The 26,748-nt window shown below is 48.3% G+C and overlaps 2 protein-coding genes across 8 annotated transcripts in view; one reads left to right on the plus strand and one right to left on the minus strand.

Moving 5' to 3' along the window:
* Positions 1-21,301, minus strand: part of MYO19 (myosin XIX) — a 35,602-nt gene extending 14,301 nt beyond the window's left edge. The window contains exons 1-14 of one of the 4 annotated variants that reach the window (XM_032616510.1): positions 21,185-21,301; positions 20,673-20,989; positions 19,858-20,014; positions 18,493-18,646; positions 14,982-15,120; positions 14,500-14,648; positions 12,568-12,681; positions 5,437-5,569; positions 4,729-4,798; positions 4,083-4,185; positions 3,334-3,430; positions 3,119-3,195; positions 1,374-1,464; positions 736-907 (exon numbers count right to left, since the gene is read on the minus strand). In XM_032616510.1, the coding sequence (XP_032472401.1) occupies positions 736-907; positions 1,374-1,464; positions 3,119-3,195; positions 3,334-3,430; positions 4,083-4,185; positions 4,729-4,798; positions 5,437-5,569; positions 12,568-12,681; positions 14,500-14,648; positions 14,982-15,120; positions 18,493-18,504 (1,157 nt within the window). In that variant the 5' untranslated portion in view covers positions 18,505-18,646; positions 19,858-20,014; positions 20,673-20,989; positions 21,185-21,301. Of the gene's footprint in view, positions 1-735; positions 908-1,373; positions 1,465-3,118; positions 3,196-3,333; positions 3,431-4,082; positions 4,186-4,728; positions 4,799-5,436; positions 5,570-12,567; positions 12,682-14,499; positions 14,649-14,981; positions 15,190-18,492; positions 18,647-19,382; positions 19,532-19,857; positions 20,015-20,672; positions 20,990-21,184 lie in introns of those variants that run through there. The other 3 variants (XM_032616511.1, XR_004347505.1, XM_032616512.1) reach the window with 3 other exon arrangements.
* PIGW (phosphatidylinositol glycan anchor biosynthesis class W) lies at positions 20,408-24,048 on the plus strand. Of its 4 annotated transcripts, none has more exons than XM_032616529.1 (2): positions 20,408-20,444; positions 22,462-24,048. In XM_032616529.1, exon 2 carries the CDS (start codon positions 22,474-22,476, stop codon positions 23,980-23,982), a length of 1,509 nt encoding a protein of 502 aa, XP_032472420.1. In that variant the 5' UTR covers positions 20,408-20,444; positions 22,462-22,473; the 3' UTR covers positions 23,983-24,048. The 4 variants fall into 4 exon arrangements, with proteins under 4 accessions (XP_032472420.1, XP_032472418.1, XP_032472421.1 ...); XM_032616527.1 differs by lacking the exon at positions 20,408-20,444 and adding an exon at positions 20,892-20,994; XM_032616530.1 differs by lacking the exon at positions 20,408-20,444 and adding an exon at positions 21,337-21,468.
* The last annotated feature ends 2,700 nt before the right edge of the window (positions 24,049-26,748 follow it).

Consider the following 26,748-nt stretch of genomic DNA (forward strand, 5'->3'; position numbering starts at 1 on the left):
TATAAGCACACGCACGCACACGCACACGCACACACACACACACACACACACACACACACACACACACACACACGTGTTCTGTCCCATAATTTCAGAGGAGCCTGGGCCCTAGACACCCTCAATGGCACCCCAAAGGGTCTCAGAACCCAGAGTAACAAATCACCCCTTAACCACATGGCCAAAGGGTAGAGATGCCCACAGAACCAACAGGAAAAGGACAGGACCCCCACCTTCCCCGTTCTGGGCTCCACCTGCTGCAGTGTTGCTCAAGACTGTGGGCAAAGCTTCCGGCTCTACCACCATCTATCAGATTCCCCAGGTGACTACCAAGAGTACAAGGGCACACAGAGACAGAGGAGCCTATTCACCCATGGGTCTGCACCCGGACCTGGGAGGGACCCACATCACCTCTGGGGCTGGCCTTGCCAGCAGAGCAGGCAGGCCTTCCTCACCTATCACCAAGGTCAAGCCAGGCTCCTGTACTTTAGTAACATGCTGAATCTAGGCCAGGTGGCAACTTCTCCACGCAGAGTAGTCCGGAATCAAGCCAAGGGCCTTGCTCGGGGAAAGCCCAGGAGCCACGCCCTCCTGCCCCCCAGGGTCTGGGGAGAAGGGCAGGGAACCCGTCTGCTTTATCTGGCAGCCCTCACCCTGGGCCCAGCCGTACTGCCTAAGGGGTCTGTTCCAACTCCAGATGGGGGGGCCTGGGAGGAGGGCAGGGCCCAGAGCACTCACCGTGCATAGACCAGTTTGGCCAGACAGTCTCTGCGGGTGTCACACTCGGCCCGGGAGCAGGGCTTCCGGAACACCTGCTGCCGCCTGCCTGCCCTGATGGTTCGAATCCGCAGTGTCTCCAGCAGAGGGTCTTCTGGGAGCCGCAGCAGTGAGGCCGATGTCCTGACAGAGCCTGGGAGGCACAAACACCCTCCATCCAAACATCCCTCTGCCCAAGGCCCCGTGAAGTCATCACAGTGGAACCACGACCCACCCAATGGGGCAGAGTGAACCCAGGTGCAGGTGGGTGAGGAGGCTTGGCCAAGGCAGAGGCAGGACTTGAACCCAGGGCTTCTGTGTGCCAGTCCACACGGCCATGAGTGGGATAAACCACTTCTTCATAAACCCTCCAACTCTCATTTTCTCATCTGTAAGATGCGGGTGATGCTATCTGCTGCAGCAGAGATGGGGTGAGGAGTAACTTCTCCAGGGCAGAGCCCTATAGCTTATGGCTTCAAGGGCACTGATTCCAAATTTCACCTTCTGGCCTCCCTCCCACCCGATCTCACCAAATATTGCCTCTTTTCCGGCAGGGCCTGCCTTGCTCCCCGGGTGTCTGACCAAAGCCTGAGGTGCAGGCCCCCCATCCTTGCACTCACACTTAGCATCGTCCATCAGTGGGCAGGGCTGGGCTTCATTCCCGGAGTCAGCAAACCGGGTGTTGCCGAGGTGCAGCAGTCCAGCTAGGGCCTGAGGGGGCAGGAGAGGACACGAAGTGGGCCCCTTCTCAAGGGCTGGAGCCCAGCCTGGGGAGGGTCTCTCTCCTGCTGAATATGATAACTATGATAACAGAATAGTAACAGCTCTCAATTACTGCCCACTTACTCCATGACTCGGCCAGACCCAATTCTACACAAGTTACATGCATCATTTCCTGTAATCTTTTCAACAACCAATGAGGCATTTGCTATGGTGGTGCCCATGATAATAGATGAGATGGGGAGAGGTTAAATCACAAGCCCGAGGCCACGCACTTGGTAAAGGAGAAAGGCAGGATGAGAACCCAGGCAATTCAACTTCAGATCCCTCCCGGGGCAGCCACTGGGGCCGCCACGTCACCCACAGTCTGTCCCCCCCTGCCCCCCGACTCCAGGAGCAGACCGTGTGGGAAGGCCACTCCTGTTCCTCGTGGACTGGCCCCACCTCTGTGTGGCTGGTGGGGGCTTGGCTCTGGCTCCTTCTGGCTCTTTCTCAGCACTGTTTGGCTTCTGACAGCCTGGCCTAGGGCAGGATCTGCGATCTTAGTCTCTGTCCAGCGGGTGCTCCCTTGCCTTCGCACTCAATGACCCACATGGATGAGCCCCCAGGGGCTGTAGAAAGGGGACCCCTGGGTCCAGCAACTTGGAAACCTTTGGACCTGGTATTGGTAGAGCAGGGCCTCTCCTACCATCCCTGTCTGGTCCCAGAAAGGGTGTGCCCACATGCTACTGGCTTTCAGGCCACAACCCACCTCAGGAGAAGACTACTGTGCTGATGGGCAGTGTGGCTGGGACACACCCTCAAGACAGCACTCCTGTCCAGACTCCTATTGTTGTCAACTTGTCCTATGTGCTGTCCCTCTGGCCAAGCTCTTGGCTGGTGGTGTCCATACTGGCTGTGATCTCCCCCTACAGCCTGAGCAGCCCCCTTCTGGAGGTGGAGGTCTCTTTCCACTGCACTGCCATCTCCCTGGAGCGGCATCCCTGTCTCTGCTGCCAGCCAATCCTACAGATCCCCTCCCGCCGCTCCGCAGGAGTGAGGAGAAAGATGGGAGAAGGGAGACCACCAGTGGGGATGAGCGGGGCCCAGTTCCTCTGGGTGAGCACTGTGTCCCAGGAGGAAGAGGAAGAGGGTGGGAAGTCGGAATTACTACGTCCAGTACAAACTCTATCTGCACCACTCAGTGCTGTCTGGCCGTGGGCAGGTCTCTAGTTTTCTCAAGCATTAAATGGGAATCTCCATACCCATGGGTCTGTTGAAAAATACCAAGTGAGCTAAGAGGTGTGAACATGATTTTAAAACTTTTAACACACTAGACAACCACATGGCAGCATCGTTTCTCTATTCTGATTAATGGAGCAATAACTGACCCAGGCACTTTGCCCTTTGACCTCCGTGGGTCACTGTGCTGGCCTGTTCTATAGCACTATGTGCCCTGCCACTGTCCTCTCTGCCCCCGTCCACCCTGACCCCCGGTCGCCAGGCTCAGCCTCACAGAGAGGCGGGCAACTCCTTGGAGATTGTGCAGTGGGGCCTAACATCTTAGAGCCTCAGGGAAAGAGTCTCACACACTGAGAGAAGGGCCCTATGAAAGGGGCTGCCCATCACCGCTGCCACATGTTAGTGGTGTGGCTTTTCCTCTGACCTGAAAGATGTTGTTCTGGGTGGGGGCATCGATGCCCAAATGAAGCATGGCCTCCCTGGTCACCTCGAAACAGTCCTCTGAAAAGGAATCCAAGTCACAGCCCAGAGTCAGGACCAGAGGTCAGCAGGGGCAGCGAGGGGTGAGGGAGGCAGGCCCTGTCGAGATGGGTGGGCGCTGCCGGGCCAGCCCAGGGTGCTGGGTAAGGCTCCCCCTACCTTCCAAGGTCCTCTCTGGGTTGGGCAGCCAGGAGAAGGCAGCTCCCTCAGGGAGGTGCCACTGGAGCCTCTCGTCCGCACTGGCTCCTTTGCAGATCTGTGGGGATGGGGACGGGGGCTGAGCTGGGGGTGCTGGGGAAGCCTAGGCCTGCATAAGCCTGGGGTTGGGATGAGAGCAGTGAGAAACGGCAGCAATGTCACAAGGCTGAGAGGTTCCCGTAGAGAGTCCAGGGCAGGCAGGGGGGCAAAAGCAGCAGCGAACAGTTCTGGGCGTCTCCACCCGATGCAAAAAAACTCACTGAGGGTGTCTGCAGTCTGATGAAGAAAGCAAAACTCCACCTGGGGAGCCCCCAGTCCCAATCTGAGAGCAGGGAGATGTACTACCCATGCCTTGGGGGTCCCCCAGTCTGATGGAGGAGGCACAGTCTAGGGAGGTCCTTGTTCCCAGTTGCCGTTCGAGGACAACCCTCCATCTGAGAGTGAGAGTTTCCATTGTGGAGACAGTCCCAGCCTCAAGGACCTTCTGATCTGACAGAGAAGGCAAGCACGTTCCCATGCCAAAACCATCCTGGGAGCCAAGACCCAGTGTGTGGCAGAAGTGTTACATAAAATTTGTAGGAATAAGTGGTGGCATTGCTGAAACCAGGTGGACAGGCAGGCATGAAGCAAGGCAGGGAGGGGAAGGTTTAGGGGCACAGACCCATCTCCGCCCTGCATCTGGGCAGCTGTGGGCCCCACCTGGTACAGACCTGATAGAAGATGTGGAAGTTCCTCTCATTGGAGGCCTGGCAGGCCACTCGAGTCTTCTCTAGCAAGTAGGTCTGAACTGTAGCGCCAGTCATCTGCTGGGCCCTGGGTACAAGCAGGCTGGAGCCCATTAGTTGCCTGTTCATCCCATGGACGTTTATTGGGCACTTACTGTGTGCCAGACTGCAACCTCCCCCAACTCTTCCACTTAGGCAATGGGGGTTGTGAGGACTAGGGACCACTCAGCAAGTCCTTGGTTGGGGGTCTGGGACATTGCCCTCCAACCAGCTCAGGGGCAGGACCAAGGCCTCTGTACATTGTTTTGCCCCATCCCGAGGCAGGAACAGAGCCCCAGCTTCAAGCTCAGAGGTGTGGCCAAGAGGTGGCAGTTTAGCTAGAAGTCTCTGAGCAAGGGCAGAAGTCAGAACACATGGGCTGCACAAGCACATTGCCCCAGGGTCCCTCAGGCTGGAGGAGTTCTCCAGCTTCAAAGATCACCCTCAGGTTCACTTATCACACATAAAAACATGCCAGGAGGAGCTAAGTTCTGCCCACAGGGGTGGCCCAGGCGGGGCACTGCCCCAGACACTGTCACACTCCCCCGCCCCCAGCAGCCAGACTGGCACAGAGACTGGTAGCAGAGATTACCTGTTCAGCTGGAGCTGGATGAACTTCCCAAAGCGGCTACTGTTGTTATTCCTCAGTGTGCACGCGTTCCCTACAGATCACACCTTGTGTTTACAGAGTCCCCAGGGGCTAAGGTGGCCTCAGGTCTGCTGGGGCCAGGTCTCTATCCTCAAGTCACCTAAAGCCCCCTTTGTTGGTTTCCATGTCACAAGGGACAGGACTATGGACTGGGCACTCAGGCTTTAGCAAATGAGATTCAGCTGAGTTAGAACTTCCTGGCAATGAAGTGGAAAGAGCCAATCTAGGCAGTCAGGGACGATTTTCTCTGAAGGAGAAGGATCAAAACCAAGCTGTTACTATTGAGGCAGATGGTAAGGCACGTCTAGAGTGCCAACATGGACACTAACTGCTGTGCATCCTTAGACAAGTCCCCTTCCCTGAACCATCAGGAAGCTGTTTGGAAGGATGGGGCTTGGACTGGGTGAGCCACAAGGTCCTCTCCAGCACCACTGCTACACCTGCTTAGGCTAGAGGGAGGGGACGACAGAGTGACGTCACCTCTACTGGAAGGAGGCTAAGGGTACCTGGGAGGAAGTTGGGGATCCATGGCAGTGAATGATAAACTATCCTCCACCCCTCTCCTAAAGAGAACACAGCTCCTTTCCCTGGAAGGTGGCAAATTCCAGAAGAAATGGGACTGAGGTACTGTGCCGAGGACACCAAGCTCACCGAAAGCTTCCATGACGGGGTTGGAGTTCAAGATTCGCTGTTCGATCCTCTCTGCAATCTTGTGATTTTCCCAGGATGTGGGTGACGCGGCCACCACAGCGTAGAACTTCATAAGGCAGCGGGACGTCCATGTCTGTGGCAGAAACAGCCCTGTGGGAGCTGTGTCCACGTTCCCTCCCACTTCTGAGCCTGCCTGATACAGCCCTCTTTTCCACCATGTATGCTGCTGACCAAAGGGTGAATGCTGAGTTCAACTGTATCCTTGGGCAAGGCACTTCCCCGTCTGTGAAATGGGGACACTTACTTCTGCTTCTCCTAGCTCCTGAGGATGCATTTAAGAAATGAGGGGGGCTGGGGCAGAGGAGGACAACCCACCCTGACCTCAGCAGGCTACTGACCTAAGGAGACTTTCCATGCATTTTCTTGCCAACCCTACAGACACAGATGCAATTACATACTACCTGTTTTCAAAATGATGAAACTCAGGCATAGAAAAAATTTTAACTTTATTGAAGAGTACATATCTAGTAAATGATAGGGCTCTGATTTATACCAAGGCAATCTAGTTACAAAATTCTCACTGTTTTGTTTTTAATCACTTGAGATGAGGTCTATTTTGATTTTAATTTCCATTTGTTCATTGCTAGGACAGAGAAACAATAGATTTTAATATACTGACTGTACCCTGTCACCTTGATAAACTCCCTACACCTCACTACAAGTTTTTAGCTTTGTTTCTGTTTGGTTTTGGGTCTTTTTGGTAGCTTTTTTGGTAAATTCTTTTAGGTCTCCCTCTGAGGTGGGAGGTGCTCCCTCTCTGCTATTTTCTGAAAGAATTTGTATAGAACTGGTAATGTCAACTCCTTAAATACTTGGTAGAATCCATAAAGTGAAGGCACCTGGGCCTGGAGCTTTCTATGAGGATTTTTTTTTTTTTTGAAGACTCAGGCCCCCCTGCATATCCATGCTGTCTTACTTCTCACTCCTCATATCTCTCCTGTTCCCTTTGTGTTTTTGTGTCTTATTCCCTTAGTTCTTTTTCTTTTAATTAATTTATTAATTTATTTTTGGCTGCGTTGGCTCTTCGCTGCTGCACGTGGGCTTTCTCTAGTTACGAGTGAGGGCTACTCTTCATTGCGATGCGTGGGCTCCCATTCTGGTGGCTTCTCTTGTTGCGGAGCACGGGCTCTAGGCGCATGGGCTTCAGTAGTTGTGGCTCGCTGGCTCTAGAGCACAGGCTCAGTAGTTGTGGTTCACGGGCTTCGTTGCTCCGCAGCATGTGGGATCTTCCCAGACCAGGGCTTGAACCCATTTCCCCTGCATTGGCAGGCAGGTTCCTAACCACTGTGCCACCAGGGAAGGCCTGAGGAAAGATACTTAATGATGACTTAAATTTGTCTCATAGATTTAGATATTCAGGTTATATGTTTCTTCTTTTTTTTTTTTTTTTTTTTTTTGCGGTACACGGGCCTCTCACTGTTGTGGCCTCTCCCGCTGCGGAGCACAGGCTCAGGACGCGCAGGCTCAGTGGCCATGGCTCACGGGCCCAGCCACTCCGCGGCATGTGGGATCTTCCCGGACCGGGGCACGAACCCGCGTCCCCTGCATCGGCAGGCAGACTCTCAACCACTGCGCCACCAGGGAAGCCCTATATGTTTCTTCTTATGTGAGCTTCAGCAGTTTGTGTCTTTCAAAATATTTCTCCATTTTATTAAATTGTAGAATTTATTGTAATAGTTAAAAATTTCTTATCTGTAGGATCTTTAGTTATGTCTATTCTTTCATTTCTGACATGTGTAATTTGTCTTTCTAAGTTTGACTAGATTTTATTAATCATTTCAAAGAAATAACCATAGATTTCACTTGCTTTATTATTTTTGTTTCTATTTTACTGGGTTTTTTTTTAACTTTATTTCCTTCTTCTGCTTACTTTGGGTTTACTTTATTCTTTTTCCCTTAGTTTAAGGTAGAGGTTCAGGTCAATTGAGTTTATTCTTTTTGAATATAAGCGTTCAACGTTACAACAAATTTCCTACTACACACTGTTTTTTTCTTTTAAGCACAAATTTTGATGTGTTTTGCTTTAATATTCACTCAGTTCAAAGTGTTTTCTAATATCCCTTGTCATTACTTCTTTGACCCAAAGGATATTTAGAAAGGTATTAATTTCCAAACACTTTGGGATTTTCTAGATATCTTTGTTATTTACTTCTAGTTCAATTCTACTCAGGGCAGAGAACAGTTTGTATTTTAATCTTTTCAAATTGAGATTTGTTTTGTGGTTCAGAAGATAGCCCATATCAGTTCCACGTGTACTTGAAAAGAATGCACAAATATCAAACTATTAATTTTGATTTTATTTCTTTCGACTGTTTTTGCTTTGCGTATTAATATAATTACTTCAGCTTTCCTTTGATTAGTGTTGGAATGGTATATCTTTTCCTATTCTTTTACTTTGAACCTATCTATATCTTTATAGTGGGTTTCTTTAAGACATTATATAATTTGAGTCTTGCCTTTTTAAAGAAAACCACTCTGACATTCTCTGTCTTTAATTGAAGAGTTTAGTCCACTTACATTTAATAATCGCTATGTTTGGGTTTAAATCTACCATCTTTTTTTTTTTTTTTTTTTTTTTTTTTTTTTTTTTTTTTTTTTTTTTTTTTTTTCTTTTATGGTACGCGGGCCTCTCACTGTTGTGGCCTCTCCCGTTGCGGAGCACAGGCTCCAGACGCGCAGGCTCAGCGGCCACGGCTCACGGGCCCAGCCACTCCGCGGCATGTGGGATCTTCCCGGACCGGGGCACGAACCCGCGTCCCCTGCATCGGCAGGCGGACTCTCAACCACTGCGCCACCAGGGAAGCCCAATCTACCATCTTATTATTTCTTTTTGAGTTGTTCCATGTGATCTTTGTTACTTTTTTTCTCCTTTTATTGCCTCTGGTTGAATTGTGTACTTCTATGATTCCATTGTACCTCTACAATAAACTGTTACTGTCTTCACCTTAGAATGAATGATTTTTTAAAATTTATTTATTCATTCATTCATTCATTTTTTTGGCTGCGTTGGGTCTTTATTGCTGCACGCAGGCTTTCTTTAGTTGTGGCAAGCGGGGGCTACTCTTTGTTGCCGTGAGCGGGCTTCTCATTGCGGTGGCTTCTCGTTGCAGAGCACGGGCTCTAGGTGCACGGGCTTCAGTAGTTGTGGCTCACGGGCTAGCACAGGCTCAGTAGTTGTGGTGCGTGGGCTTAGCTGCTCCACAGCATGTGGGATCTTCCAGGACCAGGGCTTGAACCTGTGTCCCCTGCATTGGCAGATGGATTCTTAACCACTGTGCCACCAGGGAAGTCCCTATCATTCTTATCTTTGTTCCTCTTTACGTATATTTTCCTGCTTCCTTAAAGATTTTTTTTTTTTAAGATTTTTTCCTTATGCTTGCCTTCAGCAATTTGACTATAATGTGCCTAGGTGTGTTTTCTTTGTATGCATCCTACTTAGTGTTTCCTGAGCTTCTAGGATCTGTGCTTGTTATCTTTTGCTAATTTTCTAAGATATTACTTCTGACCCACACTCTCTCTTCTCCTGGGACATCAATTACAAGTATGGTAAACCATGTGATATTGTACTAAGGCTCCTGAATGTGCTTTTCTTTTTGTTTTTCAATTTTCTCTCTCTTTTTTGTTTTGTTTTGTTTTGGCCACAACATGTGGCACGTGGGATCTTAGTTCCCCAGCCAGGGATCAAACCCGTGCCCTCTGCAGTGGCAGCATGGGCCCTAACCACCGGACCACCAGGGAATTCCCCAAATTTCTCTTTATTTTTTGATTTCTATTGACTCACTCTCAAGTTCACTGATGAATTCTTCTGCATGTCTAGTCTGCTAATAAGAGTTGTTTATGCTTTTATCATTTCCACTTAACTATAGTTTCCACCTCTCTCATGAAGAGATTAGAAGAATCTTTTCTGGAGATACTGACAAGCTCATAAGACAAGTTATGAACATTCAGGGTCCCACCAGTTTAGAAAGCTATCCGTAGTGAGGCCTCCTGTCCATAAACGTAAGAGATTCTAATCAGTTGCTTAATGCCGTATTCTGAAGTATAAACAGAAATTCAAGGATCACTAACTATTTGGTAAACTTCTTTTACATGAATGACAAATATCACAACAAAGGAAGAAAAGGAACTAGAAGGAAACAGAAATAAATTTTGGAAATAGAAATGAAAGGAACAGGAGACAAGTAAAAATCATGAAATATCCTCAAAGATAAGAGAAGAAATAAGACCAGGATGCTGGGGGGAGAATAATATTCAGAGAACAAGAAAGAACTCTTAGAATTAAAATTTTTAATAAAAATTCAAAATTCAAAAGGATTGAAGGGTAGAGAATATCTCCCAGAAGACAGGACAAAATATTAAGAGACAGAAGAATAGATGAGGAAAACAGGATATTAGACAATTTATCAAACTTCCTACTAATACGAATTCCAGAAAGGGAAAACAAGGGGAGTAAATTATTAAATTATTATCAACAGATATAGTATTTTCCCAAACTAAAGGACATGAGTTTCAAGGTTAAAAAGACCCACATAAAGTATCCAGAACAGCAAGTGAGAAAAGACACGCCACTGTGAATTTCAATACCTATGGATAAAAAAGACGACCCTAAAAACTTTCGGAAAGAAAACACAAATCACCATTTATGGATTGGGACTTTCAACAGCAACACTCAAAAGAATATTATAAGAAAATAACTTATAAATTCAGAAAGAAAATGATTTCCAATTTGAAATTATAATATCCAGCCAACATGTCAAATTAAGGCAGAATAAACATTTGCAGATGTGCAACAACTCAAAAATATGCCCTCCAAGTAACCTTTGTCGGGAAGCTACTGAAGAATATGCTCCATAAAAACAAGGCAGTAAAGGATGAAGAGGAATCCACTGGGCTCCAACAATAAGAGATCTATCACAGAACAGAGGACAACCTGGATCCCCAGAGTGAGGCAGACAGCTCCCAGGTAATAGCTGTGTGGCAGCAGCCCTTGGCAGCCACCAGTCTGAATGTGAGTAGGAGACGTGAGAACTCTAGGAAGGGCATCGCCAAGAAAAAAAGGCACCTGAGGGAATTCCCTGGCGGTCCAGTGGTTGAGACTCTGTGCTTCCACTGCAGGGGGCACGGGTTCGATCCCTGCTTGGGGAACTAAGATCCTGGAAGCAGTGTGATTAAAAAAAAAAAAAAAAAAAAAGCACCTGTTGGGTAGGTGTTTTCCAGTTTTGGTGACAAGTTTGATAATGAATTAATAATAAGTATATAGAAACTAAACAAGTGAAAAAGTGGGGGCAATTGTTAAGTAGAGGCAAAGAAAAATTACACAAGAAAAGAAATATAATCATGGTATGTTACAGGGCTCTGCTGGGAACAATACATACATACTTGTAATTACAAGTACCATATGTTAACTTACCCAGAAATCGTGATTATGTATGTATGTATTTGGGGGCAGGGAAAAAGGGCTAAATTCTCATCAAAGTAGGAAATGAACAGATAAGGTCAAAACTGAAAAATCAATAACTAATAATATAAGCATGTTGTTTAGAAATATGGATGGAGACACCCAAACAAACTGCTAAAAGATGTGAAAGCATAGGGCTGAGAGATATGGGGCAGGGTTGCTGTTTTTTTTATGTAAGCCTTGTAGTATTGCTTGATTTTTGAGAGCTATGTCACTATGTTACTATTTATCAAAAATAAATTAGGGCTTCCCTGGTGGCGCAGTGGTTGAGAGTCCGCCTGCTGATGCAGGGGACACGGGTTCGTGCCCCGGTCCGGGAAAATCCCACATGCCGTGGAGCGGCTGGGCTCGTGAGCCATGGCCACCGAGCCTGCGCGTCCGGAGCCTGTGCTCCGCAACAGGAGAGGCCACAACAGTAAGAGGCCCGCGTACCGCAAAAAAAAAAATTAATTAATTAATAAATTAATTAAAATAGAAAAGGATACCAGGCCCAGCCCACGACCACAGTGGCTGTTCAATAAAGGGTTACTGAGCTCTGGTTGCACAGGTCTAGGGCCAGGTCCAGCCTCAGCTGCCCAGAGCAATTCTGGAGGACAATGGGCTCATCCAGGAGCTGGGCCTCAGCCACTACACCGGCGAACTTGATATAGCTCTCAAAGATCCCCTCTTCACCCAAGTCCTAGCCCTCATCCCTACAGTTTGCTGTCTCCATCTATTTCCTTGTCTGTCTTTCCCAGTGAGCTAAGAGCCCCCTGAAAGCCAGATGTTGCATTTTTCCTCTGTTCCTCCCCCTGCCACTCCTTACTGGCTAGCCCAGAGCCTAGAAGCTGGCAGATGCTCAGTGCTCAGCAATGCTTTCACATGCGAGTGTAGGCAGAGGGGGTTTATGGTCCAAAGAATCCCTTGTGAAGGTAATGCTGAGGAAGGGGTGGGGTTGCTGGTGAGGCTCGACGAGAAGGTGGCGAGGCCTGGGCTAGCAGCCTCCTCTGACCAGCCGTGCAACTCCTCACTCATCCTTGTACAACATTCTGTCTCACCTATTAAGATTTTGCCACCTAGGGACCACATGACCACATCAGGAGATTCTGTCCTTCCCCACAGCTGGCCCAATGCACGGCCCCTGCCATCAAGGGCAACCCAGAGATGCAGGTGGGCTACTTCCTTATTGGAATGCTAACTACTTTTGGAGGAGTGCTGCCACGTGCCCAGCATGCCACCAAGTGCCTTATGCGCACTAGTTCATTTAACTCTCACAGAAGTCCCATGAGTTACGTGTTGACATTTTACACGCGAAAGAAATGAGGTTTGCAAAAGCTAAATATCTTTCTGATGTGCTCTTAAGCACTATGCTGGAACCCCCAACAGCTGACTTTTGTGTCCAATGGTGTCAGAGCTGAGAGAGTCCTTCAATGAGAAAATGAAGGCTCAGAGAAAAAAGAATCTCACCCAGGGTTACAGTAGAGCCGGTGGAAGAGCCTAGAACCCTGCCTCTTGACTTCCTGCCCAGCTCCCGCCCACTGCTGCACACTGAATCCAAGAGGAGTGACCTCCTCTGCCTCCCTGCCCATCCAGCCAGTCACAAAGTTGACAGGGTGGGAAAGAGGCCCTCTTACCTTCCCAGCACCACTCTCTCCACTGACGACAACAGACTGGTTGACTGGCTCAATCAGGCTCTTGACATTCCTGTAGGTCTGTTCACCCACAGTGAAGATGTGGGGCTTCAGTTTCTGAAACATCAAGGGGTGAAAGGTCATGTGAGCAAACGCCTGTCTTCAAGGAGTGGTTGATCCAATGACGGCTGAGATGGGGAGCCTGCCCACAGCAGTGGCAGAGGCTTTGTCTAGAAAAATTTCCTGGAAGTAACAAAGTTAGCCCAACTGTGGGCTTTACCCATTCATCTTCTCTCAGTTTGGAAGCAGTGCTGGCCTTGACCAGTCTACGACATTAACACTTTATCCTCCCATCTTATCTTACCTCAACAGTCTTATTCTGCTATTATTTTATGTTACTGTACTTCGCAATTTGCAAGAACTTTCTTACAAGGTATTGCCTAAGAAGTCTCTGTACATTAGTTGGATAGCTAACTATATTTTATAGATGAGAAATCTGAGGTTCAGACAGGTTAAATAACCTTCTCAAGTCCCCACAGCAAATAAGTGCAGCCATGTGATTTGAATTCCAAAGTCACTGTTCTCCTTTCCATCAACGAGTATTAATTGCCCTCAATGTGCTGGGCACTGAGGAAACAGAGGGGACCAGGACATGGCTTTGCCTTTGAGGAAGCAGACAGTCGGTCAGATATGGGCTCTCTGGCCAGGCCTCTCCTGGCTTCCACTCGTACACTAACCACGCGTGAGCCAGGCAACCTGTGCAACGCACAGCCCGCGCAGCACCACCTGGCCCGGAATGACTGATAGGACATCACTCTGGATGGTGTCAGAACCGTCCCTCTCTCCCCCTGCCCTCACCCCATCCACCTCCCACCTGGACTGTTACAAAGCCTCCAACTGTTCTCTGTCTCCTGTCTCACCTTCCTGAACCCAACTCCCCCAACTTCCAAGGTAATTATCCCCAGAGTCGGCTCCGTTCACAGCCCCACCCCCACGCCTGATGAAGAACCTCTGTGGACACTCTGCCTGCTGTGGTGCATCAGACCCTTCAACAGTCCTGGCTTATCTCATCTCCTGCCTCTCTCTGCAATACCTCCCTCTGGCCAGCAAGTCAGCTCTTGCTTCTCCCTGCACTTTAACATCAACTGGTCCATTCCCTGCCTGTACCAGCTCCATCCTCACCTCCACAAGAAGTTACTTGGCAGACTTCCTTGGTGGTGCAGTGGTTAAGAATCTGCCCGCCAATGCAGGGGACACGGGTTCAAGCCCTGGCCCAGGAAGATCCCACATGCCGTGGAGCAACTAAGCCCGTGCACCACAACTACTGAGCCTGTGCTCTAGAGCCCGCGAGCCACAGCTACTGAGCCCACGAGCCTAGAGCCCGTGCTCCGCAACAAGAGAAGCCACCACAATGAGAAGCCTGTGCATCGCAACAAAGAGAAGCCCCTGCTCGCCGCAACCAGAGAAAGCCCGCGCACAGCAATGAAGACCCAACACAGCCAAAAATAAATAAATAAATAAAATAAATTTATATAAAAAAGAAGTTACTTGGCATTCCAATCAGTGAAGATGAATATGTGCTGAATTTTCTAGGGCAATCCTTATCACATGTCATTTTATCCTTTTCCCAAAAAAGTAGTTTGTTAAATACACAAATGTACCCTTATAAATTCTTTCCTACTAATAAACTTACAAAGAAAATAAAAATCACCTGTCCTATGTCCCTATTTTAAATTCCAAAATCAGTTGAACAAGTATTTATCTCCCACTTTGCACCTACTGGTATATGTCCAAACTTCTGTGAGCTCCTGGTGGGCAGGGCCATGGCACCAGTAGACTCTGAATGACTACCTGGCTGGTGAATACATGGATAAGGACAGGGTAGCCTAGGGGAGGAGGGGCAGCCCTGAGGCCACAGGCAGCGGAGAGTCTTACCTGGGGCTGAGGAGCAGCGTGGTACTCTTGCATCAGCTCTGGTGAATAGAGCTGAGGGATGGGCTTGAAGGGGTTCAGAGCCACCAGGGTGCAGCCAGCGCTGGTGTAGAACGTGTCTGCCATGTACCGGGCCTGCAGACACCTCAGGACTGAGGCAGAGGTGCCTTTAGCAAACTCTGGCTCAAATGGAGACATAACTGCACATACAAACACCCACCTAACAGCGCTCCCTCTGCAATTAGCCAAGAGCCATTAGATCCCAGCAGCTCCCTGAAGAGTAGGTACAAGATCTAATTAAGCTGAGCCCCACATCTGGAGCAAAGGCTGCACTGGGGAGCCCGGGGGCAGCTGCCAGGCAGAGGTCTGGCTCCAGGTCAGGAGTCCTGCCTGCCTTAGTCTGGTCAGGGGCAGCAGTGCTGAATACCCTCATCACACCTCCACCCACTGGAGACGGCACACTCGAGGAGAGGGGGGGCCCATACCTGTTTCCAGTGTCACAGGATTCACCTTGGTGAGGTCATCCAGCTGGTGCAGCGGGGCCTCCCCGCCCAGGAACTCCTGCAGGTCTTCTCTGAGGGATTCCCCACCATGGGCATCAGAGCCTGAACTGTGGCCATTAACCTGGGAGGGAGTAACAGGGCCAGGAGAGCTGGTACTCAGACCAGCTGGCAGCTACATAAGGGTGGGGGCCTGTACAGCAGAAAGAGAACAGGCCTATAGTATCATAGCCTGGTTGTTCAAACTTCAGCTCTGCCACTTACTAGGCCTGTGAGACTCGGTAAGTTACTTAACCTCTCTGAGCCACAGCTTCTTTATTTGTAAATTAGGAAAAATAAAATCAACTCACAGGGCTATTTGGAAGAAAAATAAGAAGACATATACAAAGCACTTAGTCAAGTGCCTGCCACATAACATGTACTCAGTAAATCAATAAATGCTATCCCCTCTCCTCTGCCATGAGTTCCAGCTTCTAGCCGGACCAGCTACCAGCATTACTGGGCTGGCAGGGGTGGGGCCCAAAGTGGGAGGCTGCTACAGGAGAACTGCAAAGGAAAACAACCATGGTTTGGCCCTTTTTTGAAAGAGACCATTCAGCTTCAGATGAAAACTCAGCTATGAGGTAGCCCCATGCCTTCAGCAGCCGCCTCTTGGGGCTTAAATTTAGCCTGGTTAATTAATTAGCTCCTGCTGCCCTGGTCTACTTGAGAAGAAGCCTGGCTCAGATGAGGTCAAGAACGAGCACCAAGGGGAAGTGGCCCTTTCTCCCTCTCCCTTGCCCATCCTCGATGCCAACACTTTCCACATGTTTCCTCTCCCTGTTTTCCTCCTGTGATCCCATGGCTCCTCTTTTCTCCCTGGGGGCTGCAGGAAAGATGGTGTGGGTAATAAAAGAAGACGGTAACTTGGCTGAAATCTGATTCTGGAGGAAGGGGTCCGTGATATAACATGTGTGGGTTTCTAATGATACTACTTAACCTTAGAGTTCAAACCCTCAAGCCAAGGAGGCAAGTGTCATTTGAGAGGCCCAGTAATAAGTTTCTTTCCAAAGATGTTGCCTGTTCTCTGAACTTGGGCCCACAATGATGAATGTACAAAGCAGGCTCTTGGCCTCCAGGATAACTGCCAAGGTCAGAGCATGACTGGGTCTATGCGAATCCCTCTGCTCTAGGGGAAAAAAGAAAATCACTCACAAAGCCATCCATAATTTTTTTTTTTTTGGCTGCGCTGGGCCTTTGTTGCTGCGCGCGGCCTTTCTCTAGTTGCGGTGAGTAGGGGCTACTCTTCGTTGCGGTGCACGGGCTTCTCACTGCGGTGGCTTCTCTTGTTGCGGAGCACGGGCTCTAGGCACGTGGGTTTCGGTAGTTGCAGCACGCGGGCTCAGTAGTTGTGGCGCACGGGCTTAGTTGCTCCACGGCATGTGGGATCTTCCCGGACCAGGGATCGAACCCATGCCCCTGCACTGGCAGGCGGATTCTTAACCACTGCGCCACCAGGGAAGTCCCCCATCCATAATTTATGAACAGCTCTTATCCTTCCAGAGAGGCAGCTGAGTATCATGGTCCTTGACTTGGACTTGAAAGCTAGATTGCCTGGGTTTGAATCCTGATTCTACCACTTCCTAGCTGTATAATCTTGTGTAAGTTTCTTAATCTCTTTGTGCCTCAATTTTCCTCATCTGTAAAGTGGGAATGGTGGTAGCATCTACCTCATAGATGCTAACAAGCACATAAAGTATTTAGAAAAGGCATCTGGTCTCTTCCACCAAAAGTTAGCTATTATAATATAATTTTGTTAAAAGCAGTCCTTCTAATTAGGCAATAATATATTAAAGGCCTTAAAACTACGTATGTCCCTTAAGCCTGCAATTCTTCTTCTAGAACATGATCCTATGCAAAGGTCATAAAAATGTTCAGTATATATAGAAACATTTACAACTGCAAAACAATTGAAAATAACCCAAATGTCCAAATAGTAGTTTAAATTATAGTACAACCTTACAATGGAACAAAGCAGATTACAAAGAGAACGATACCTTTAAATATTTTAAAAATACATATTTAGGGAAAAAAATCTAGGATATTCTTTGAAATGTCGGTTATCTCTGGGCAGTACAATTATGGGTAACTTTAATGTTCTTTTTGCTTACCTGTATTTCCCACATTGCTTATAATGAACTTGACCTTGAATAAGTCACTTAACTGCTCTGAGCCTTATCTCCAAAATGGGGATATAATAGCACTATATATATGACACGGTCTCTTTCTCAAGGACTAAACAAAACTAAATGTGTAAAATGCTTACTACAGTGCCTACTATATAGCAAGGGCTCAACACAGAGCAGCTGCTCGTACAGTTACGATAAATGTTACTGCTTTTTAAATAAGAAATAAGTCAAAAATGGACAATAAAAAAAGCCCGGAGCAGATGACTGTCCTGCATGCTTCTCTCCAGCCTTCAAGCCTGTTTCATCAGCCAAAAGGCTGGGAGAAGGTCAAGTAGCAGAGTCTACCATGACTCCCTTGAGGCTGGCTGACCTCACTCTCAGTTATCCTGCCTTACCTGCCTAGGACTCCACTAGACCGTGATCTCCTAAAGGGCAGGAAGCATCTGCCTCAGGCCAGTGGCAACACTCAGTAAATAAAAATTCAGCAAATATCTACTGGCATTGTCTTTGGACCAAGAGGTGCATGTGAAGGATGATATGGGTATGAGATAGGGCTCCACAGTGAAGGGCAGGACAGGGGCCATAGGAGCCTTTCAGAGGCTGAGGCCTGGAGTAAGGGCAGGTTTCAAGTCCCTACAGCAACCCACCGTGGACTCCATGATCCATCATCAGAATTCTTGTATATTTCCACATAGGTCCTCTTCTCTCACATTTTTGCACAGACTGACCTCTTGGCCTGGACTGCTTATTTCCTTCTCCACCTGGCTAATTCCTACCTTTTTTTTTTTTTTTTTTTTTGCCACACTGCATGTCACGCAGGACCTTAGTTCCCCAACCAGGGATTGAACCCGTGCCCCCTGCAGTGGGAGGGCGGAGTCTTAACCACTGGACTGCCAGGGAAGTCCCAATTCCTACTTATTCTTTAAGGCTCAGCTTCAAGGAACACTTCCTCTTGGAGGCCACAGCCTTCCACTTGCCTTAATAACTCAGGCTGTGAGGGACAGCTCTCAGGACTCCCTCACCGGCTCAGGCTTGTAAGGTCACCAAAACGCCCTAAGGATTCCCTCACCCAGCCCATCTTACCCATCCCAGGGAAAAGAGCTAAAAACCACAACAGGGGAGATTCAAATTAGGTATCAGGAAGAGCTTCTTGGAAACACGTGAAAAGCACTGGAATGACTATCTGAAGACAGAAAAGAAGAAAGACCTTTAAGGGGTCTTTCCCTTCTTTCCAGGTCAGAGCAGTGGAAGCTTCGTTCAGGTAAATGAAAGATGCGGAGGTGCCTCAGGTGCCTGAGGGCCAGGGTTATCGAAGGGTGAGGGTTTACCTGCTGGAGCATCCTGCTTCAATGTGGTCAGCCAGGGTTCTGGGTCGCAGGCACAAGGAGTGCTATCCACCTGGTCATGGGGGCACAGGCTGGGGCATGAGTCCTGCAAAGGGCTCAGTTCTTGAGGAATCTCTGAGACAAATCACCCTAGAGCCTGTGGCATGAGAGGGAAGACAAGGGGCACACACAGGTGATGGCTTCTCCAGGGTGACTCACTCCTGCTCCTCACACCAAGCAGGAAGAACCAAAATGAGAACCCGGGTGAGCCTGGGCAGAGAGGGAGTCTGTGACGCCCCCTGCCGATAAGGGAACACGGGAAACTTACAGGAGCCTCCAGAGGCGCCCTGGGCTCCTTCAGGGCCAGTTTTACTACGGGGTGTGAGGTGGGGCTGCAAATCTTCTGAGTCAGCGTGCCATGCAGGATGAGGACACCGGAAGACAGAGATGCCTCGTGCCCTATCCTCTCCAGCACACAGAAATGTCCTATCTTAGTACAGTCAGTAGTCAGTGGGGCAGGGAGGCTGGAGTCAACTTTTGATGTTCCAGGAAAGTTGCTGTGTGGGACGGAAGCCACAGCTCAGCCCTTCACTGGTAAGCCATCACACCTTCCCCACCCACCTTCATTCCTCATCTTGTCTACCTCACAAGGAGTGGCTGTGAAGGGCAACCAGGTGAAAGCACCCTACAAAGTACAACTCTGAATATTCATTCAGAGGGGAAATATTGTTAGTACTAAGGATGGAGGATCCATTTGGGAGCACTAATCAAGTGGAACAGTTCAGTGTCAACTTTAAGAAGGCGAAGATTTCAGAGGAGGGGAACCCGTCTGAGAGAGCCGGTGTTGTGAAGCTGGGCTTAGACCAATCTCTGAAAAACTGTAAGTGACTCACAGACTTGGAATTTCCCAGGCTTCACACCTCCCCAGCAAGGAAGGATGAGAATGAGGGGTGTCATTGGGGTGACCTTGGTGGAGACTTTCTTGAGCCCCTGAATACATCCAGCCTTTGAAAGACCTCAGGGATAGGGGCTGCCATGGAAACTGGAAAAACGACAATTCAGGCAGAAGAGGGCATCAGGACTGTGGTGGACACATTCACCCTGGACACTGACTGGACCCCATCCAGGGTACAGCCATGCAGAGGGCTCCAGAGACTCAAGGCCAACAAAGTTCCCTCAACTAGCTCATCTTAAGAGAGAGGATCAGAGGGTAACACAACAGGTTGTAGGGTTAGAATCCAAAGCCCACAACCCCTCAAAAGCAGTTCACAAGACCCCTCTAAGCCTTATTCCGTTCCCTCATTTGCAAAAAGGACTACTAATACCCAGACCTCACAATGCTGAGTTAAGGATCAAATGGGATAGTACCTCTGAGATCGCTTTGCAAATGCTGGTTATTATGACGCAGGGTCCACTTCTTGCCAGAATCAAGTCAGATTAGAGCGGTTTTCTCCAGTTCTCCCAGCTCTTGCTCCCTGTCGGCTTCGCGATTACCAGCCAAGAATTTCTGGTAAGGGAGTGACCACTGTGGGCAGGAGGGAGACGGTAATGAATAGATGAAAACCCCTAGTCAGGGCAGGTGGCAACCTGAACAACAGCTCTCCCCCTCCCTCCTCCCCTCCAGCCTCCGGTTCTCCTCGGCTCAGACGACAGTGGGAGGGCAGACGAGAAGAGCAGGGTAAGGGTCCTGGGAGCCCCGCCCCCAGGTTCCCGGCGGGAACGGACACTCCTTGTCCCCGCGAGGTGCCTGCCGGGCCCAGGGCTGGGATGCCGCTCCGGAAGCACCTGGCACGGGGACAGTATGTCCTTCCTGGGAAGGTGGACGTGACCCCAGCCAAGGGCGCGGCTGCCCCGACGCCTCCCGGGGCCAGCCGCCCCCTCCCAGGTCCCTAGCCAAGGAGAGGAGAGGAGCGGGACCTTTCCCCCACCCCGGGCCGCCCCCTGCCGGCTCGGTGGTGAGTGACTATGAAAGGTTCTTGTTCTGGAAAAAGGCAAAGAGCTGGGCTACCTCTTCCTGGGATACGAGAGGGTCAAAAAGAAAAGGCAAAGGGAAGGGAAACGGCGCTTTGGAAAGGGGAGGGAGAGACGCCCCCCTTCTTCCCCAGCGCCGCGGGGGCCCACCGGCCTCCCCTGTCCCTTCGGGCACGCAAAGGGCTTCGGACCCGGCTGAGGGTGGCACTCACCGGTCCCACGGCCTGAGCCGCCCAGCGTGCGGCCCCCGCTGGCCAGACTGGAAAGGCAGACGCGCGGGCCGGGTGAGGCGGCGGGAAGAGCCCGGGGAGGGGAGGGCGGAGGCGGGGTCAGGAGCCAGCTGGAGAGGAGGAAAAGCAGGGAACGCCGGGTCGCAGCCGCGGGCTGCAGCTCGGGCCAAGTGCCTGGGAGCCGGCACGCTCCTCCCTTCGGGCGGGGCGCGCACTCGCTGCGCGGGGCGCACGTGGCTTGTCCGGGGCGCCGGCATCCGGAGTTGGGGGCTCGCTCCGGGACAAAATATTCTGAGAACCTGGGGTAAGATGCAGAAGAGAAGGGAGGGAGGGCTTCAGGGCCTCCGGGCTCTCACGGGGCTGTGGGTCTCTCCGTAGGGAGACCAGGCGCCCTGGCCACCCCCACCCCCCACTGACGAGGCCTCGCCGTGGGGTCTGAGGGCCAGTAGTGAGGTGCGGGAAGCGTCTTTCCCGCCCGAGCTCCTCTTACCGACCTGCCGGAGGCCAAGGCCCGAGAGCACCTGGGCTAGGCAAGCCCTTGACAGGGAAGGACGCGCATGAGGAGCCTGCAGGGCGTGGGAAACGCGCCTCGTGGGCGGGGACGCGCGCGGGGGGCCGGCCCAGAAGCGCAGGCCCGCCCGACGTCGGCCGGAAGCGCTGTTCGGGAGGCGGAAGCGGCTGGCTCGCGCGTGTCCCGCCCTTGCGGGGGTATCCCGTGCCCCGGCACTCTTACGGGTCCCTCTATCTCTGGGCGCAGAGACCACCAGGAACACGTGAGGTATAACGGCCGGCGCGGCCGGGGCGCGTGTCTGTCGGGAAAAGGGCTCTTTTATTTTTAAAGGCCAGCAGGTTTGGATCGATTTGTTCTCGGGAGGTAATGCTGCTGGGCTCAGATAGGCCATTACGCATGCACGCATTCTTTTATTCAATATGGTTCTTGTTTGGCCAACAAATGTGTTCTTCCCAGGTGCCACGTTTCAGACATGGATATGTGGCAGAGAGGTGTTTTATATCCCTTTAAAACAATTAACACTAGTGTGTACTTTACGGCCCCTACTCCTCCTCCACGATTAGCATCCATTCTACCTACCTACACCTTAACCTGTAAATGAGGTAAGGAGTACCCTGGGGCTCAGCAGATCACTGGAGGATTCGCATTTTGTACTAGAGGCAGGAGGTTCAGAGAGGCTCAGGACAGAAACCAGGGCCCCCAACTCCAAAGTATACTTAAATACCTTCTCTTTCCCTGTCCCTCTTCTCCTCCCGTCTCAGATTTGACTCTAAATCATTAGTGAGGTATATTCAATTTTCATTATATTATCTTCATGACCTTTACATGCTTTGTAGTAGGAATTTCTATCCTACCGTGAGTCCACTCTCAGGTTATGTATCTCAAATTCACTTTCTTTGTGAGTCTGCCTTATACTGAGAATAGCTAAAGCATTTTAACCAGTAATTTCATACTATTAGTATGACATTCTTATCCTCATATATTAGTGTTAGGCTTCTTCCAGCAGTCCTTGTAAGGGGAATTGCGAGTCCTAGGTTCTGCTCCGAAACTCAGGAATAAGAGTAAAATCAAGTCAGGTGCATATTTATGCAAATTACCAAGTCAGGTACATATATATGCCAGTTCCACAGGAACGCTGCTTTCCACAAATGCATCTTAGTTCTCCTACCAGGGATCGAACCCGTGCCCCCTGCAGTGGAAGCAGAGTCTTAACTACTGGACTGCCAGATTAGCCCCATCCCTTTGCTCTTGTTTTCACAGGAAGAAGAAAAAATGTCTCAAAAGCAGATGAAGGAAGCTTTTGTCAGTAACCACAATGGAACGAGCGTGCTGGAAATCACCGAGGGCTTGTGCTTACCTGCACTCTGTATCCTGTGTAGAGGGCTCCTGATCATTGCCTCACAGCACTTATGTTGTTCTTCACATACCTGGAGAACTCGATTCTTCATTGACTTTGCTTTCCTAATAGTTCCCCTGGTGACCACTTTGACCATTTTCGCTTCATTTGTCCTCCTTGAGTATCTCATTGTAATTATCTTTGGGGCAGGGCTGCTCTATGAAACATACTGCAGGAGAACTTGCTATGCCAGAATGCCTGTCGGGAAAATCCTTGAAAAATTCTTGAAAATCAGTATAGAATCAGAATACATTCCAGCCATCTCCTGTTTCCGTGTAATTAACAGTGCATTTACTGCTGTTGCCATTTTGGCTGTGGACTTCCCTCTTTTTCCCAGAAGATTTGCCAAAACCGAGCTCTATGGGACAGGAGCAATGGATTTTGGAGTAGGAGGCTTTATTTTTGGGACTGCAATGGTTTGTCCAGAGGTTAGGAGAAAATATACAAAAGGGTCCAGACTTTATCTTACAAAGTCATTGTACTCTGTTTGGCCATTAGTCTTCCTAGGAGTGGGACGATTAGTCATTATAAAATCCATAGGCTATCAGGAACATATAACTGAGTATGGAGTTCACTGGAATTTTTTCTTTACCTTAATAGTTGTGAAATTGATAACATCACTGCTTTTGATTATTTTTCCCCTAAATAAATCCTGGATTGTGGCTATCAGCATTACTGTATTCTACCAGTTAGCCCTTGATTTTACCCCACTGAGAAGGTTAATTTTGTATGGCAGTGATGGCAGTGGCACAAGGGTTGGTTTATTAAATGCCAACCGAGAAGGAATAATCTCTACCTTGGGGTATGTGGCAATACACATGGCTGGTGTTCAAACAGGATCATACGTACTTAAAAAAAGATCACATATCAAAGACTGGATAAAAGTAGCATGTTGTATTCTATTGACAGCTATTGGCTTCTTCATATCTCTTTACATAGTTCAGGTAAATGTAGAAGTAGCATCTCGAAGAATGGCCAATTTAGCCTTTTGTATTTGGATAGTTGCTTCTTGCCTGATCCTTCTTAGTAGTTTATTACTGGGTGATATAATTTTGAATTTTGCCAAATTTCTAATTAAAGGGGCAACAGTACCATGTTCTTGGAAAATTATCCAGTCACCTGCTGCAAATAGAAAGTATTCAGAATCTCTAGTCTCTGAAGCTGAAAGAAAGGAACCCACTCTTTGTTTAATCACAGCAATGAACAGAAACCAGTTAATTTTTTTCTTGCTGTCAAATGTAACAACTGGCCTAGTCAACCTGTTGGTAGATACATTACACAGCAGTACCTTGTGGGCCTTATTTGTACTCAATCTCTACATGTTTACCAACTGCTTAGTTATATATGTGCTGCACTTGCAGGATAGGACGGTAAAATTTTGGTGATCAGTACAGGTAGTATATGTTTTGAGCAATATTATTTTAATAAGGAAGAATAAATATAAAATGGGCTTTTGGCAACTCAGTGTTAAGTGTATTTTATTATAAAATTTTCATTCCTACTCTAACAGTAGTGATGCTTAATATTTTAAATATATCTCAACACCATGTAAAACAAACCAATACAGAAGAAACAAAGCCTCTTGACTTGTTAGAATATTTATAAATTTCAGTATTTTAAAGAAACTGTTGTGTTTACAGTTGTGATACTGGAAGATTGGAGGGTGAGGAGGAGGATTTTTACTTTCCATCTCTTTTTTTTAAAAATAAATTTATTTTATTTTGGGCTGTGTTGGGTCTTCATTGTTGCACACGGGCTTTCTCTAGTTGCGGTGAGCGGGGGCTACTCTTCGTTGTGGTGTGCAGGCTTCTCATTGCGGTGGCTTCCCTTGTTGCGGAGCACGGGCTCTAGGCACACAGGCTTCAGTAGTTGTGTGGCTCACGGGCTCAGTAGTTGTGGCACGCGGGCTCTAGAGCGCAGGCTCAGTAGTTGTGGCACGCGGGCTCTAGAGCGCAGGCTCAGTAGTTGTGGTGCCCGGGCTTAGTTGCTCCGTGGCATGTGGGATCTTTCTGGACCAGGGCTTGAACCTGTGTCCCTTGCATTGGCAGGCAGATTCCTAACCACTGCGCCCCCAGGGAAGCCCCTACTTTCCATCTTATATCACTTATTATTCTGTATTTTTTATTGTATGTATTTTATAACATTTACATTAAAATCTCAGTTGTGGAACTGTCAACACTACTGCTCAATTTTAGTCTTTAAGAAACCTCAGTATAAGAAAGCAAATGTTTAAAATCAAATACTTATAAAGTCAGAAAACGGTTAAATCCTCCATAGAATAGATGGAATTATTTGTTGTGGTTTATATACTTAATTAATGAGACAATAGTTTTGCCTTGAGACAAAGCTGTTGTCTCAAGGCAAAACTAGTCATTTTTTTAGCCTACCCTCTGCTAGGGATGATAAGCAAAAATTTCCTGATATCTTGGATCCTGCAATCTAATGGGGGAAACACATTAAACAACTGTTATAAACTGTGTTAAGTCATAAAGTATAGGTTGCCAAGAGTGTCAAATCAAGAATTGACTTTACAGTAGAGTCAAGAAAGTTTTCCCCACAGATGGTATTTTTTGAGCTAGAGCTGATGCATGGGACGAGGAGTTAGTGTTTGTGTGTCTACGGAGTAGAGGGGCATGTGCTGGTAAGGGTGGGGGTAAACAGCAAATATGACTATTATACTCATTAGTTTACTTCAATTTGTTATATTGATGATGGCTAATTTGGTATTTATGTGGCATTTTATCCTTGCTGACTACAATCAGTTATATTTGGAGGTCATCTATTATTAAAAGAAATTTCCCCCTAAAAAAATCAGTCTTTTGAATAGTTATATAGCTATAAAAACAAAAGTCAGATTTTATTTTCAGTTAAAGAGGAAGACTTGGGGCTTCCCCGGTGGCGCAGTGGTTGAGAGTCTGCCTGCCGATGTAGGGGACACGGGTTCGTGCCCCGGTCCGGGAAGATCCCACATGCCGCGGAGCGGCTAGGCCCGTGAGCCATGGCCGCTGGGCCTGCACGTCCGGAGCCTGTGCTCCGCAACGGGAGAGGCCACAACAGGGAGAGGCCCGCATACCGCAAAAAAAAAGGAAAACTTGAGGGACTTCCCTGGGAGTCCGATGGTTAAGGCTTCGAATTTCAATGCAGTGGGTGTGGGTTCAGTCCCTGGTCAGGGAGTTAGGATCCCACATGCCTCAGGGCCAAAAAAACAAAAATGCAGAACAGAAGCAATATGGTAACGAATTCAATAAAGACTGAAAAAAAAAAACCTTGAAATTTAATCGATAAGATTATAGTGTGTAAATTAAGCATGACTAGGAAAGGTGACTGGTTTTCCTGCTATGTCACAGTGCTAATACCCTACAACTTACCTGTTCAAAGCATTCATAGGAGGCTGAGAGGCTCTAACCATATTGTCCTCTCGTTAAAGAAATAGTAATTTAAAGTATTTGATGACAATGAGCATGTGTCTAATTGGTCTGCTGCTTCTTGTCCTAGGTCTTAAATACCTCTCAGGAAGTTTGTCTCCCAGTTACAGACATTGAATCACAACTAAGAATGAAATGTACTGTGTTTATTCCACCTCCAGTTAGGGAAGTCATGTAAGAGAAAGCTAATGAAATTGCATTAATAGAAACAGAAATTAATAAGGAAAAAAAAGACCATTCTGACTTGATTTTATAGAAGAGAAAGAGATCATTCAATAAAGATTTACTGAGTTCCAGTAGGCCAGATATAGGTCCCAGGGGAGACAAAAGAAAATAAGATCCAGCCCTCAAGGAGCTTACATTTTAACTTGTGGATCTTATTTTTCCTTTAAAATTTGTTTAGTGGGGGAAATGTACCTCTGTTTTTGACAGATAGAACACAACTTCCCACTGTCAGGTCATGAAAAAGAAAACCCAATTCACAGATACTCAGATCTGGACAACTGTGGCAATTTAAATAACATCCTGCTGTTGATTTTGCTACCACATAAAACAATTGGTTATTACAGTGAAAACAACAGTATGTATTCTAATGAATTTTCAGCTGTCAATTTTGAGGACAGAGAAGCGAGGGGGAAAGAGAAGAAAGGAAGAATATAATCCAGTCTAGGGCCTTATCCTATGACCTTCAGTAAGTGACTCATTCCCATGCCTTTAATTTTACAC

Source organism: Phocoena sinus, chromosome 20 (assembly GCF_008692025.1).
Source record: "Phocoena sinus isolate mPhoSin1 chromosome 20, mPhoSin1.pri, whole genome shotgun sequence".
Taxonomy (NCBI): Eukaryota; Metazoa; Chordata; class Mammalia; order Artiodactyla; family Phocoenidae; genus Phocoena; species Phocoena sinus.